This window comes from Labeo rohita, chromosome 17 (genome assembly GCF_022985175.1).
Source record: "Labeo rohita strain BAU-BD-2019 chromosome 17, IGBB_LRoh.1.0, whole genome shotgun sequence".
NCBI classification, from domain to species: domain Eukaryota; kingdom Metazoa; phylum Chordata; class Actinopteri; order Cypriniformes; family Cyprinidae; genus Labeo; species Labeo rohita.
Window position 1 is genome coordinate 1112793 of NC_066885.1, and position 14972 is coordinate 1127764.

The 14972-nt window shown below is 30.2% G+C and overlaps 1 protein-coding gene across 1 annotated transcript in view; it reads right to left on the reverse strand.

The window, feature by feature from the left end:
• Window positions 1-9211, reverse strand: part of bmf1 (BCL2 modifying factor 1) — a 30871-nt gene extending 21660 nt beyond the window's left edge. The window contains exons 1-2 of the mRNA XM_051133486.1: window positions 9098-9211; window positions 3372-3547 (exon numbers count right to left, since the gene is read on the reverse strand). Of these exons, the coding sequence (XP_050989443.1) occupies window positions 3372-3531 (160 nt within the window). The 5' untranslated portion in view covers window positions 3532-3547; window positions 9098-9211. The remainder of the gene's footprint in view (window positions 1-3371; window positions 3548-9097) is intronic.
• Window positions 9212-14972: the final 5761 nt, after the last annotated feature.

Below are 14972 nucleotides of genomic sequence, written 5' to 3' on the forward strand. Positions count from 1 at the left end.
AAAAAAAAGCCAAAAAATAAAAAATAAAATAAAAACTATAATAGTATCTAGTAAGCAAAAGCAGTAATATTGAGATTTTTACCATTTAAAATAAATTTTAAATATATTTTAAAATGTAATTTATTCCTGTGATCAAAGATAAATTCAAGCATTATTTTACTGTTTTTGCTGTACTTTGGAATTTAAAAAAAATGAGACTTCTAAAAAACATTAAAAATCTTACTGTTCAAAAACTTTTGACTGGTAGTGTAATTTTTCCATTTAAAAATATACAATATTACAATTAAAAAAAAAAAAAAAAAAAATATATATATATTTTTTTTTTTTTTTGTAATATTGTATATTTTTAAATGGAAACTGAAACATTTTTATATTATACATTTTGTGTAATTTGTTAAATAATTTAAAAATATTTAAAATATTTATATTAAATATTTTAGATTTTTAACATTTTTGTCTTTTTTTTTATTTTTTTCTTAAGACTACATATTTTTTAGAAAAAAAAATGTGACGTTTTCATCTGATATTTATAATTTATTTTTTTTTAGGTTTTCAAAAACATTTTTAATACTTTCAGTTTTAGTTGATAACCCTTGATTAATTTTTAAAAATAGAAGATGAATTTTAGAAGTCTAATTTATTTTTTAAAGTACAATATTCTTATGAGTTATGTACATTAAGGTTTAAATAAATGTTGTTAAATAAATGTTTATCGCATCATTTTAATGTGTCATGTATATATATATATATATATATATATATATATATATTTTTTTTTTTTTTTTTTTTTTTTACAAAATGTAGAAGATTTTTAGTAATTTGTCAGAAAAAAAACAGGTATATAAACATAAAACACAAACATGAATTGTATTGTTTTAACTGCAAATGTAAGTTCAGTCTGTAAAACATTTTTTTTCCCGGTAAACCACAGCTGCTGGTTTTTACCCTAAATTGCACTTTTTTGCATTGTTTTTTTTTTTTAATTGACAGACTTTATAGTTGTTCACTAAAAAAATTTGATAGTAGTAGATTAACATCAAGACACTTCAGAAACACCTCAACATCACACAGCTGCCTTAAGTGACACTTAAGTTCATCACCACAGTCAATGCTGATAATGAACTTCCCACATAACTGCCAACAAGCGAGTGTTATTGAGCGTTCGCATCCCTGATGAAAAGATTATTCTGTTCATAAAACAAGCTCATATAATGCTGTACATCTCCATCTCACAACAGCATCTCAAAGAAAAGAAGTTTATGTTTTGATCATGTTAAAGTGCTGAAAGTGTCTTTCAACCACCTTCCCCAAAGACGTTCTCTACGATTTGGCACAAGTGCTAAAAAACCAGAGATGTTTAAAAATAAACAGCGGAGAGAGAAAAGGCCTCTGCGGTTTGAAAGCCATGAGTCATGAAGTCGTGACGTCGATTTTCACAGAAGTCAAACAGGAAGTCGCTGTTTGAAGCTGCCGGGCACGAACACAGCGTCTGGGAAACAAAGTGCTTTTTGAAGATTCGCCACATGCGCCGACTCTGCTGCACGTACTGATCAGGTGCAATAGAAAGAGGCGCTAAAATCACAGGCAGTTTCTACAAAAAGAACTGCCTGTTTTGCAACAATACATAAAGCTAATCTGATGAGCGTTGGTAAGTGACAGTTTAGGCCACAACTCAGTGTTTTCAACTTAAATATTTTATTATTTGAGTATTATTTTAAATATTTGTAATACATTTGAAGTATATACATGTTAAAAGCATAAAATATATTGTTTTTATTATAATAAATAACTATCAAAATTATATATCATTGCTTTTTTATTCTTTTTTTTTCAGATTTTTGTCTAATAATTTTTTACTTCAGATCAAAGTTCTGAGGTTGAACTTAAATATAATTAAGATTTTTATATTTGAGTATTACTTTAAATATTTTAATCAATTTAAAGTATATACATATTAAAAGCATAAAATATATTGTTTTTTATTATAATAAATGACTATCAAATTATATATCATCACTTTTTATTCTTTTTTTATTTCAGATTTTTGTCATAATTTTTTGCTTCAAATCAAACCTTGGATTTGATAGTTATTTATTATAAATTATTATCAAAAATAACTATCAAAATTAATATCATTGCTTTTTTTTTTTTTTTCAGATTTCTGTCATATTTTTTTTTATTCAAATCAAACTTCGAATTTGATAGTTATTTATTATAAATTATTATTATTATTATTTATTACAAATAATAAATTATATATAATTGCTTTTTTTATGTTGTTTTTTTTCAGATTTTTGTTTAATATTTTTTTGCTTCAAATCAAACCTCCGAGGTTGAACTTAAAAATAAATAAGACTTTTATATTTGAGTATTACTTTAAATATCTTTAATATATTTGAACTATATACATATTAAAAGCATAAATATATTGTTTTTATTATTATAATAAATGTCAAAATTATATATCATCGCTTTTTATGTATTTATTTTTAATCATTATTTTTTGCTTTAAATCAAACCTCTGAGTTATTATTTTAAATATTTTAATATATTTGAAGTATATATGTATTAAAAGCATAAAATATATTGTTTTTATTATTATAATAAATAACTATCAAAATGAAGTCATTGCTTTTTTATTCTTTTTTTTTCTCAGATTTTTGTCATGTAATTTTTTGGTTTAAATCAAAGCTCTGGGGTTGATAAGTCAGCGTGTTTTCAACTTAAATATAATTAGTACTTATACATGAATATCATATGTAAATATGTTTAGGTACTGAAGTATAGTAGCATCAAAAGTATAAAATACATTGTTTTTATTTTTATTTATTTATTTATTTTTTTTTAATTTGTATCATTGAATTTAGACCTATTTTTTTATAGTTTAATATTCTTATTTATTTATTATAAAAATATTTTTAATTAATTTTATATAATAATTTATATTAAAATATATTTTAATATATTTATATTAAAAATATAAAATATACAGTTTTATTTTCATAATAACTATAAAACAAAATAGTTTTATATTATACAATCGTTTTCATTTATTTTGAAAGCTTTGTTTATGTTTACATTTATGCATTTGACAGATGCTTTTATCCAAAGTAACTTCAAGTTTCAACAGTTCAGCTCGTGGGAATCGAACCCACGTATCTGGTGTTGCAAGCGCCGTGCTTTACTGACTTCCCACCAGCACTGATTCAGCATTCATATTCATCAAATAAGGCATGCACTGTGTGAGCACACGTGAACGCTGAAGTGGTTTGCATTGCAAAGCGACTGGTTACACACACAGGTGATGAAGCCACTGAGGTCAGGAATATGTGACACAGATGCGACGCCTGTCTAGGGTGTTCGCGGCTTACCGTAGAGAAAGCGTGTGGGCTCGACACGCACCCGGCAGGGCAGCATGCCGTTGGACGATAGAGGGGGTCGCCCTGCTGTCTCGGTCTGCTTTATCTGAAGGTGGGAGGAAGGCCAGCGCTGTACACCCTTCCTGCGCACATCATCCTCCTCCTCATCCATCAGCCGAGCTCCTCACCTGAACACAAGAGCAGAAGACGCTGGTCACGCGAAATCAAAACAACGACACGGATTAAGTGCATAATTAAGTTGGCTTGAAAAACACTCCTGGACTTTTAAAGCTACAACCACCAACTCGGCCCAGACCTTCAGACTGGTCCGACTCGGTGTGCTGTATCTTTTCAGACTGATCCGCCTTACGGTTTCCTTAAACCAGACTATTAAAACCACCAAAAATCACATAGACTTACATTGACGGAATGTTCAAATAAGCAACACTAGTCAAACTCTCACTGACAAGCCACAAGCTTCCCTTCTATTTATTCATGCTAGCAATATGCTAATCATGTTAACAACGTGCTAATCATGCTAGAATCAGGCTACTAACTTGTTAATCATGCTAGTAACATGTTACTAACTTGCTAATAATGCTAGTAACATGCTAATCGTGCTATCAACATGCTAGTAACTTGTTAATCATGTTAGTAACATGCTACTAACTTGCTAATAATGCTAGTAACATGCTACTAACTTGTTAATAATGCTAGTAAGATGCTACTAACTTGCTAATCATGCTAGTAACTTGTTAATCATGTTAGTAACATGCTACTAACTTGTTAATAATGCTAGTAAGATGCTACTAACTTGCTAATCATGCTAGTAACTTGTTAATCATGTTAGTAACATGCTATTAACTTGCTAATCATGCTAACAACATGCTAGTAACTTGTTAATCATGCTAGTAACTTGTTAATCATGCTAGTAACTTGTTAATCATGCTAGTACCCTATTACTAACTTGCTAATAATGCTAGTAACATGCTACTAACTTGCTAATCATGCTAGTAAAATGCTACTAACTTGTTAATAATGCTAGTAAGATGCTACTAACTTGCTAATCATGCTAGTAACATGCTAGTAACTTGTTAATCATGTTAGTAACATGCTATTAACTTGCTAATCATGCTAACAACATGCTAGTAACTTGCTAATCATGCTAGTAACTTGTTAATCATGCTAGTACCCTATTACTAACTTGCTAATAATGCTAGTAACATGCTACTAACTTACTAATCATGCTAGTAAAATGCTACTAACTTGTTAATAATGCTAGTAAGATGCTACTAACTTGCTAATCATGCTAGTAACATGCTAGTAACTCGTTAATCGTGTTAGTAACATGCTATTAACTTGCTAATCATGCTAACAACATGCTAGTAACTTGCTAATCATGCTAGTAACTTGTTAATCATGCTAGTACCCTATTACTAACTTGCTAATAATGCTAGTAACATGCTACTAACTTGCTAATCATGCTAACAACATGCTAGTAACTTGTTAATCATGCTAGTAACATGTTACTAACTTGCTAATAATGCTAGTAACATGCTAATCATGCTAACAACATGCTAGTAACTTGTTAATCATGTTAGTAACATGCTATTAACTTGCTAATAATGCTAGTAACATGCTACTAACTTGCTAATCATGCTAACAACATGCTAGTAACTTGTTAATCATGCTAGTAACCTGTTACTAACTTGCTAATAATGCTAGTAACATGCTACTAACATGTTAATCATGCTAACAACATGCTAGTAACTTGTTAATCATGCTATCAACATGCTAGTAACTTGTTAATCATGTTAGTAACACGCTACTAACTTGCTAATAATGCTAGTAACATGCTAGCAACTTGCTAATCATGCTAGTAACATGCTAGTAACTCGCTAATCAAGCTAGTAACTCGCCAATCATGCTATCAACATGCTACAAACATGTCAGAAACATGTTAGTAACTTGCTAATCATGGTTACAAGCTAGTAACTTGCTAGTTATGCTAGTAACATGCTAGTAACTTGTTAATAATGCTAGTAACATGCTACTAACTTGCTAATAATGCTAACAACATGCTAGTAAGTTGTTAATCATGTTAGTAACATGCTATTAACTTGCTAATCATCCTAGTATCATGCTAGTAACTCGTTAATAATGTTAATATGATAGTAACATACTAATCATGTTATCAATATGCTACAAACATGTTAGCAACATGCTAGTAACTTACCAATCACCCTACTAACATGCTACCTACATGATACTAACTTGTCAACCATGCTGACAACATGCTTGCTAATCATGCTACATGTTAATAATTTGGTAATCATGCTAGTAACTTGCTAATCATGCTAACAACATGCTAGCAGCATGCTAATAACATGCTACTAACTTGCTGATCATGCTAGTAATCCGCTAATCATGCTAGTAACATGCTACTAACTAGCTAATCATGCTAACAACATGTTAAAAACTTGCTAATCATCCTTTTAAAACGCTAGCAACATGCTAGTAACTGGTTAATCTTGCTAACAATATGCTAATCATGCTAGAAACATGTTAACAACGTGCTAGTAACACCATAGCAACTACTGATTACCCTAGCAACTGCATAGCAACACCTTAGCAACCACCATGGGTACCCTAGCAACAACAGAGTAACACCCTAGCAACCCCCCAGGTAGCCTAGCAACTAACTTCAAACTTTAAACTTCAAACTAGTTAAAACTGGAAATCTTCAAACAAACAGGCTTTTAAAACTACTTCAAACTTTCTGGCTAGGCTTTTTCAAGCCAACTTAAAGTTTGTCTACGAATTTTACTATCTAGTTTCCTATTTATTTTCGGCAACAAAGGTCTGTCTTTGTAAGTTTCTCAGAGTTAAGACATTAAATACAAATTTATGAGTTCAGGCAAACTTTCTTTTCAGCTTCTATCACGGTAATCACTTTGCATGTGGTTAGGATTATCCAGTTCATAGTGATATAAATAAACTGCTGGACTATTGTATGTCAACACTGAATGTTCAGTGTAAAATCTGAAGTAAAACCAGTTGTCAAGAGCATCAGCCAATGAAAAACCCATTTCGGTTCGCTAAACAGCACACAAAAGATGTGTGAATACGTGCTCTTAGACGCTCACACACACTTACACAAATGACATCTCAGAGTAATAACGGGGTGTTTCATCCCAACCAGGCGTCCGATTATGGCCCGTTAACAGCGGGATAATTAGAGTAAAGATTAGTGTCGCTTGTGGCCACTGGCCGTACTGATTTAGATAAATAGCAGTGATGAAACCACACGCTCGGCTGCGGTTAGACGACTGGTTTGCTATATTTAACCTGGACGAGGTTTGGCGAGGCAAAGACAGAAACCATCTCGCCTACACTTTCCATGTTCTGTGGTGAAGCATTGGGGTTGGTAAAAAAACCATGGCTCTGAAAGTCAGGAGCTCATAATGTTTGCCCAGCCAGTGTTATAGGCACATTAGGATGGGATACTGAAAATAAACAAAGCCGCAAATCACTGTATTATTATAAACACTTATGTTATATATATATATATATATATATATATATATATATATATATATATATATATATATATAAGTATATATACATATTAATCAGACATATGAATAGTATTTAATTTATTCCTTATTTTAACTTTTATTTAATTTTAATTTGGGAACTGTTAGAAGAAAATATGCTTCAACTGTCATTTGAAAATTTCCAAATGCAAAATAATAATAATAATAATAATAATAATACAATTATTTCTGTCAACCCAGGTCTTTTTATGTGAGTTTCAGCCAAGTAACAACTTAGTACATACCGGTATCTTCTTTGTCAACCTCTCCCGGTAACCTCCCTGTACTCTCTTTAAAACCTTGAGTTAAGTTTCCAAATAAATCCTAAATGTCACTTATGAGTAATACTCTCAGGCCATACAGTATCTCATCAGTCGGAAGTGTAGCACTCAGAGGTGCGTGTGAACGTCCTGTGTCGAGTGTGTTTATGAGCAGTAACATGTCACACACCACAAACTATCACATCTGATTTCCTCAATGAGAGTAAAAATGACGCTGCGAAAAGCAGAGCAACACGCAGCTCCCTCTACCGCTTCAGACACACACACACAAACAGACAATCGAGAATCCATTCATGAGCGCAGCGTGGAATCAGTCCAAAATCACCACGGCCCTGCTAATTCAACTCCACCTGACCTCTTCGACAAACAACTCCAACAATGTTACCAAAACTGACCCACAAGAGACTAAAACCACAGTTTCACATCTACCACCACTAACAAAATGCACCATGCATTTCTGAACATGACAAAAAGCTAGGTTTAACTTTAAAATGCTATTTACTCTTCAATAATGTAAATACCATGTTATAAATAGACCATAAATAAATGCATGCAAAAATGCATAAATAAATACATGCATAAAAGCATAAATAAATGCATATATAAAAGCATTAATAAATGCATATATAAAAGCATAAATAAATGCATGCATAAACGCATAAATAAATGCATGCATAAAAGCATAAATAAATGCATAAAAAAATAACTTCATGGAAATACTACATTTGAGAGTACTTAATGTAGGATCAACCAGTGGAATTTATGCTACTTATTATTTTGCATGCTGTTTTTTTTTTCTGTAGTGTACTGTATGGTGTATTTAAGACACATTTTTATAAGAGCAATCAGACTTGGCCAATAAACTTCGACTTTAAGTCGTCTATTGGCGGCAGTGGTGGTGGAGTGATTTGTTAGTCGGTGACTGACGCCTCCCATAGAGCTTCTGTAGCACTACTGACCCAGTGAGGAAACACACACACATACACACACACACCAGCCTGAACACCACAAAACACTCGCACACTATCCAGCACAGCACAGCTATAAACTGCCTTGCTTCAATACTGCATGACTTCTTACTGAAAACAAACTGAAGTCCAACAGAATTGAGGAATGAGTGACTATAACTAGTATTCAGATGTTCAGTTCTTAGTCTTCCCATTATCACCATCCACATTTATCGTTCTCTTGTTATTATATTTCTCATATCCATATCTTAATAACATTACAGTAGTTCAACAACACCATTATGTCATTATGACACTGTTATCTTATCATAAAGTCTGTTAGTTAGACATTAGAATTGACACTAAATACCAATAAAACACACTGACATGGATAAAGAAGTGTTTATGACACATGTCTTCAGCACTTTTGACTGTCATTATTAATAAAAATCACATTTGAGATGTAATCTAAATATGCTATGAGAATTACAGGGCTGTGTTTCAAATCCTAGCGTGCTACCTTTCTAGACAGCAGCAGTTTTGGTCCTCACAGACTTGTGTTAAAACCAGAAGTTTCAAAACATAGTGAACAGACCGCGACCAATCACGCTGCTGTCTAAACAGGGAGCTCACTAGGATTTGAAACACCACCAATGTGCCGGTTTATACAACAACAACAACAGCTTCAGTGATTTTTATAGCTAAATGATGCTTTGTTTATACAATATACACTTTATATGACAGCTCACATGAAATATTCCCCATAAACGCGAGTGTCTACACAAATACATTTATCAGCAACAACAAACAATACTGTATTTACACCCAGACTAATCAATAATAAAACAAATACTACGGTATTTCCCTACTGCACCACCTTTTGACAAACTACATGATGAGTAAGCGCGTCTTACCTTTGTGTCTGTCTCTTTTCCAGCTCAATAAAAATGTTTAAGTGAAAATAATCGCATTTAGTTCACAAATAACAGCCACTCGCTCATTCGTTGTACGCTCTCCGTCGGTTCACTTCATTCTGCTGTCGGCGTCGAACTTGCTCTCGTGTTCCAGCGGCGTGGCCCCGCCTCCTGCACCACGTCACGCACTGTGTGTAAACACACACACACACACACACACTCTCTAAAAGGGACAGGAGCACTTTATTGAAGAGGCTCTAAAGACGTGTGTTTTATACACAACATTGTCAAAATGTAAATACAGAATTACATAAAATAAAATAAAATAAAATAAAATAATAAAATAAATAACAGTTACATGTACAGTTTGTCAGTCTTTATTATTACAACATACTGACAGTGATCAGGACAGCTGGATTTTTATTTATTTATTTACCATTTCATGTATTTTTTAATTATTTATTTTTCTCACCCTGAAGTTGTATTATTATTATTATTATTATTGATGTATTTATTTATTGGTTGATTGATTGTATATAGTAAACAATACAATAAATTTAAATAAAATAAATATAAACATACAGTTTTTCAGTCTGTATTATTTAAAAAAAATACTGACAGTAATCAGGGTAACTGGATTTTTATTTTTATTTTTATTTATTTATTATTATTTATTTTATTATTTATTTTTTCCCACCCTGAAGGTGTATTATTATTATTATTGATGTATTTATTTATTAGTTGATTGATTGTACATAGTAAATAATAAAATAAAAAATAAAATAAATAAGGGATAAATGTACAATTTGTCAGTCTTTGTTATTAAAAAAAATACTGACAAAGATGAGGGTAACTGGATTTTTGGTTGATTGATTGTATATAGTAAATAATACAATAAATTTAAATAAAATAAATATAAACATACAGTTTTTCAGTCTGTATTATTTAAAAAAATACTGACAGTAATCAGGGTAACTGGATTTTTAATTTTATTTTTATTTATTTATTTATTTTACCTTTTTATGTCTTTTTAAAAAATTTTATTATTTATTTTTTCCCACCCTGAAGGTGTATTATTATTATTATTATTATTATTATTATTATTATTATTGATGTATTTATTTATTGGTTGATTGATTGTGCATAGTAAATAATAAATAAAAAATAAAATAATATAAATAAGGGATAAATGTACAGTTTGTCAATCTTTATTATTAAAACAAAAACTATTATTATTATTATTATTATTATTATTATTATTATTATTATTATTATTATTGATGTATTTATTTATTGGTTGATTGCACTGGCACCTAGTAAATAATAAAATAAAAATAAAAATAAAGGGGGAAATGATCTGAGTGTAAATGATTTATTATGTGAGATCAATTATACACTGTAGTGCATTAATACTAGTGCAAAAATATCTGAATGCATAAATTAATGCAAATTAAACAAGGCTTTAATGAGCACTAATATCATACTCCTCTTTAGACATATACAGACACTGAGCGAATAAAGAAAACAGAGCAGTGATGTTTTTTGTATAGAAAATCTGTGATATGTCCAATAATATGTTGTGCAGATTAACAAGTTAAATTACTCATGATTTGGAGTATTGCTTAACTTGACACAAAGGTGTTACTTTAGACAAACAGTGTTAAAATACACACTTAACTCATGTCATTGTAAGAGTGGGTTCACAATTGCCATCCTGCTGTGCTTTTGTGTGCAATGCTATTGTTATGCATTATTCACAAATGGCCTGTGTAATTACTTTGCTGACAGGAGCTTTTATTTCCTTAATTCATAATCTAATGTGCAACTGTAAGTCTTATTTATTTACTATAAGTTACACTCCTTAGTCATTATTCTAATACTTCTTAGAAAGACGAACAGCTGAACTGATTATTACACTTCTACTGAGGACATGCATTCCTGGCATACTGTGATGTATCATTCAGGAAGATTCTGCACATGTGCCTTTAAGACTGTCAATCATGTGATCTGCGGCCAATCAGAGCGTTTGTTTTGGTCCGGCCCTGCTGTGCTGTATTCACACACGTGGATGGGAAATTCCCACAGCTGTAGTGTTTGCGGTTTCGCTGCTGTGAATTCATCATATGATGTTTTACTCCGACACACAAAAGACTTCATATGAGCTGCCTGATTTCACTACACCGGAAAAAACTACTACAGAATCAGTTTTACTTGGGAAACCAACTTAATAACAGGGTTTTTTTGCTGGTCACATACAGTAAAACAGTGAAAAAAAGTGGTTTTGCAATGGAGGAAATGCACCAAAGTTTTTGTTTTAGATGCTTTGACATTCTAGATCAGTCTGTGGTTAAACGTCACTTCATCTTGCTTCTTTTTCCATAACAGGAAAAATGTAATGATGCTAGTAAAGTAGTGCGGTGGGTTTGTGAAAGTCATGTAGGTGTCACCTGAAATGACACGTGGAAGGTTTTCCCATTCTCATCGTCTTTGTTTCAGGAAATAGATCCAAATTTATTTCTCATAGGGTTAAGGTTTATTTACAAACGAGGCTGTCTTTAATAGATGACGTATTTTGTAGGTCAAAACCAAGAAGTTGCAGTGTCAAGTGGTTTTGGTTCAATGCCTGAATTAAGGTCCGTGTTTAGCACAAACTCAAGCTTACAATAATATTTACAATTTTATGACATTAAGTACGTAAGTAAAAAAAAAAAAATAAAATAAATAATATATATATATATATATATATATATATATATATATATATATATATTAACATAAATTATTTTATAAATGTATAATTTATTTGTATTAAATATAATAATAATTATAATAATTAATAATATAATTTCCATCCATTTGGATTGCACAGAATTAATGATTCATAGTCATAATAAACAAAACTAGCCAAATTTCTGCACTAAACAAACAAATAAAAACAAAAACATTATTATGTACATTTATTTGAAACAAATTTTAAATGCACTTATTCAAACAACTTAGAATCAACATAAATCCAATTTTTGTAAAAAAAAATAAATAAATAAAATAAATAAATAAATGATTCAGTTAAAAAGTAAAAATGTTTAAAATATGAATCGTAATTAATCACATCCAAAATAATATAAAATAATAAAATAAAATAAAATAAAAAAATGTACAGTTTGTCAGTCTTTATCATAAAAAAATAATGCCAGCAAACAGGGTAACTTTTTTTTACTACCTTTTCAAAAATATCTTTTGGATTTTTTATTGTATTTTTTTCCAACTTGAAGGTTTTTATTATTATTATTATTATTATTATTATTATCATTATTGATGTACTGGTACATAGTAAATAATAAATTAAATTAAATTAAATAATAAAATTAAATAAATGCATAAATAAATGCATGCATGAAAGAATAAATAAATGCACGTATAAAAGCATAAATTAATGCATGTATAAAAGATATTAAAAAATAAATGCATGTAAAATAAAACAAAACAGTATAGAAAAACATTATCTAAATGTAAAGGATTTATTATGTGTATCAATCATACACTGTATATATAATTTAATAAAGTTATATAATATTTGTGTGTGTACTGTGCATATTTATTATGTATATATAAAGACACATACAGTATATATTTTGAAAATATTTACGTTTACATGCTTATATTCATATAATTTATATTATATATAAATATATTTAATATATAAACATAACATATTTTTCTTAAATATATACATGCATGTGTGTATTTATATATACATAATAAATTCAGTTTATTAGTACTATTACAGAAATCTTTTATTGATGTATGACTGACAAATATGAATCACATGAAGTTTATTAGCTTATGTTAAAACAGTCTAATCCAAATGCATTGACATTTTATATGCAATTCAAATATAAATCCTAAATTTAGGCCTAGATGTTTGTTGAGCGTAATGTTTAAGAGTAAAACTAAACTTAAAACATGGTGAAATACTGTAATGCATTATGTAAAACACATGACGCCAGAGTTGTTTTGTTGCTGAAACACGTCACTCGTGTAAGCGCAGGTAAAAGTAACTTAATATATTTAAGCGATTGTGCGGTTTGACCTGTGTAAACCCTGTCAGCCATGAGTGTTTGTTTTGTTGGTTGTTAAGCCACGTTTGTTTGGTTTTCTATCAGGCCAGACGAATGTAATCTTGATTCTGATAACAAACACTGTGCAAACTCTCATTCTCTCAACATCTCTTTCTGAACACATGCTGAAGTCTCATGAAATATTCATTTGGTCGCGAGTCTTTGCGCTTCTGTAATTGCTGCAGTGTTTCGGCGGGGAACGGCCTTCTGTGAGGGAATGTGGGGTCATCGTGTGACCCAGCTGTCCGAGCGTTTATTGATCGGTCCAAACCCCCGAGGGTGGAGAAGGGCAGATCATAACACTCACCAGCTGCCCTGCTGCCCCGAACGGGCCGGGACACACCACTGCATCAGCTGTGTTTGGACAGACAAAGACAACTCCAACAGCAGCCGGAGGACAGTTTTATTACACATTAAAGGAGCAGTTCATCCAAAACTTGCTGAAAATGTGCTCATCCAAGATTAAGATGGGTTTGTTTCTTTATCAGATTTGGAGAAATGTGTCATTCCATCACTGTCTCACCAATGGATGTGAATGGGTGCCGTCAGAATGAGAGTCAAAACAGCTGATAAAAACATCACAATAATCCAGAAGTAATCCACACCACTCCAGTCCATCAGTTCACATCTTGAGAAGACAAAAGCTGAAACAAATCCATCAAGACATTTTTTTTTAAAACTAAAATTCAAGTCCATAATCCACAATAACGGACTTGTATTTTAGCCGGAAGCAAGGGTCTGAAGGTAAAAACATCTGTGTTTAAACATAAATATAAAAAAAAAATAATAAATGCTTAAACACATAAATCTTAAATGTAGACCTAGATTTTGTTGAGTGGTAATAAATTCACAGAAAAATGCAAAATAAATAAACAAAAATCAAAAGTAATACAATGCAATAAAATACCAAAATGTCATAGACAGCAAACAAAACAAAAAGCAATGCAATGCAGTAAAATGCAGTAACAATTTAATAAATAAATAAATGAATAAAATAAATGTAAAATAAAACTTAATAAAAAAACAAGCAATAATGCAATGCAATGCAATAAAAAAGTAATAAAATGTAATAAAATAGTAGAAAATTCATAGCGAAAAACAAAAACAAAACAAAAAAGCAATGCAGAGCAAGACATGCACAAAACAAAACAAAAAGCAATGCAATGCAGTAAAATGCAAAAACAATTAAAAACTAAATAAATAAAATAAATGTAAAGATAAAATAAAAAAAAAACAAGCAGTGTAATGCAATGCAATAAAATAAAGTACAAATGCATAGCAAAAAAAAAAAAAAACAAAAAAAAAAAAAATGCAAAGCATGAAATGCACAAAACAAAAAGCAATGCAATGCAGTAAAATGCAAAAAAAATAATGAAAAAAGTAAGTATAAGCAGTATAATGCAATGCAATAAAATAACATTTAATAAAATAAAGTAAAAATGCATGGCAAAAAACCCAAGCAAAAACAAAAAAACAATTCAAATAAGAAATGCACAAAACAAATAAAATGTTTCTTTTTTTTTATGAAACTTGAAACTTACGGTAAGTGTAACTGTAACTGTAGCACTGAGTTTATTTGCAAAAACACATAACCGTTTTCTTTTCTTTTCTTTTCTTTTCTTTTCTTTTCTTTTCTTTCTTTCCTTCTTTTTTTTAAATCGTGTTTTTTTATGTTATCATGTTTTTATTGTTTTATGCTTTTTGAAAATTGGAGTTATCTGATTTTGCAAATGAACTCATTTTTATGACTCAAATTT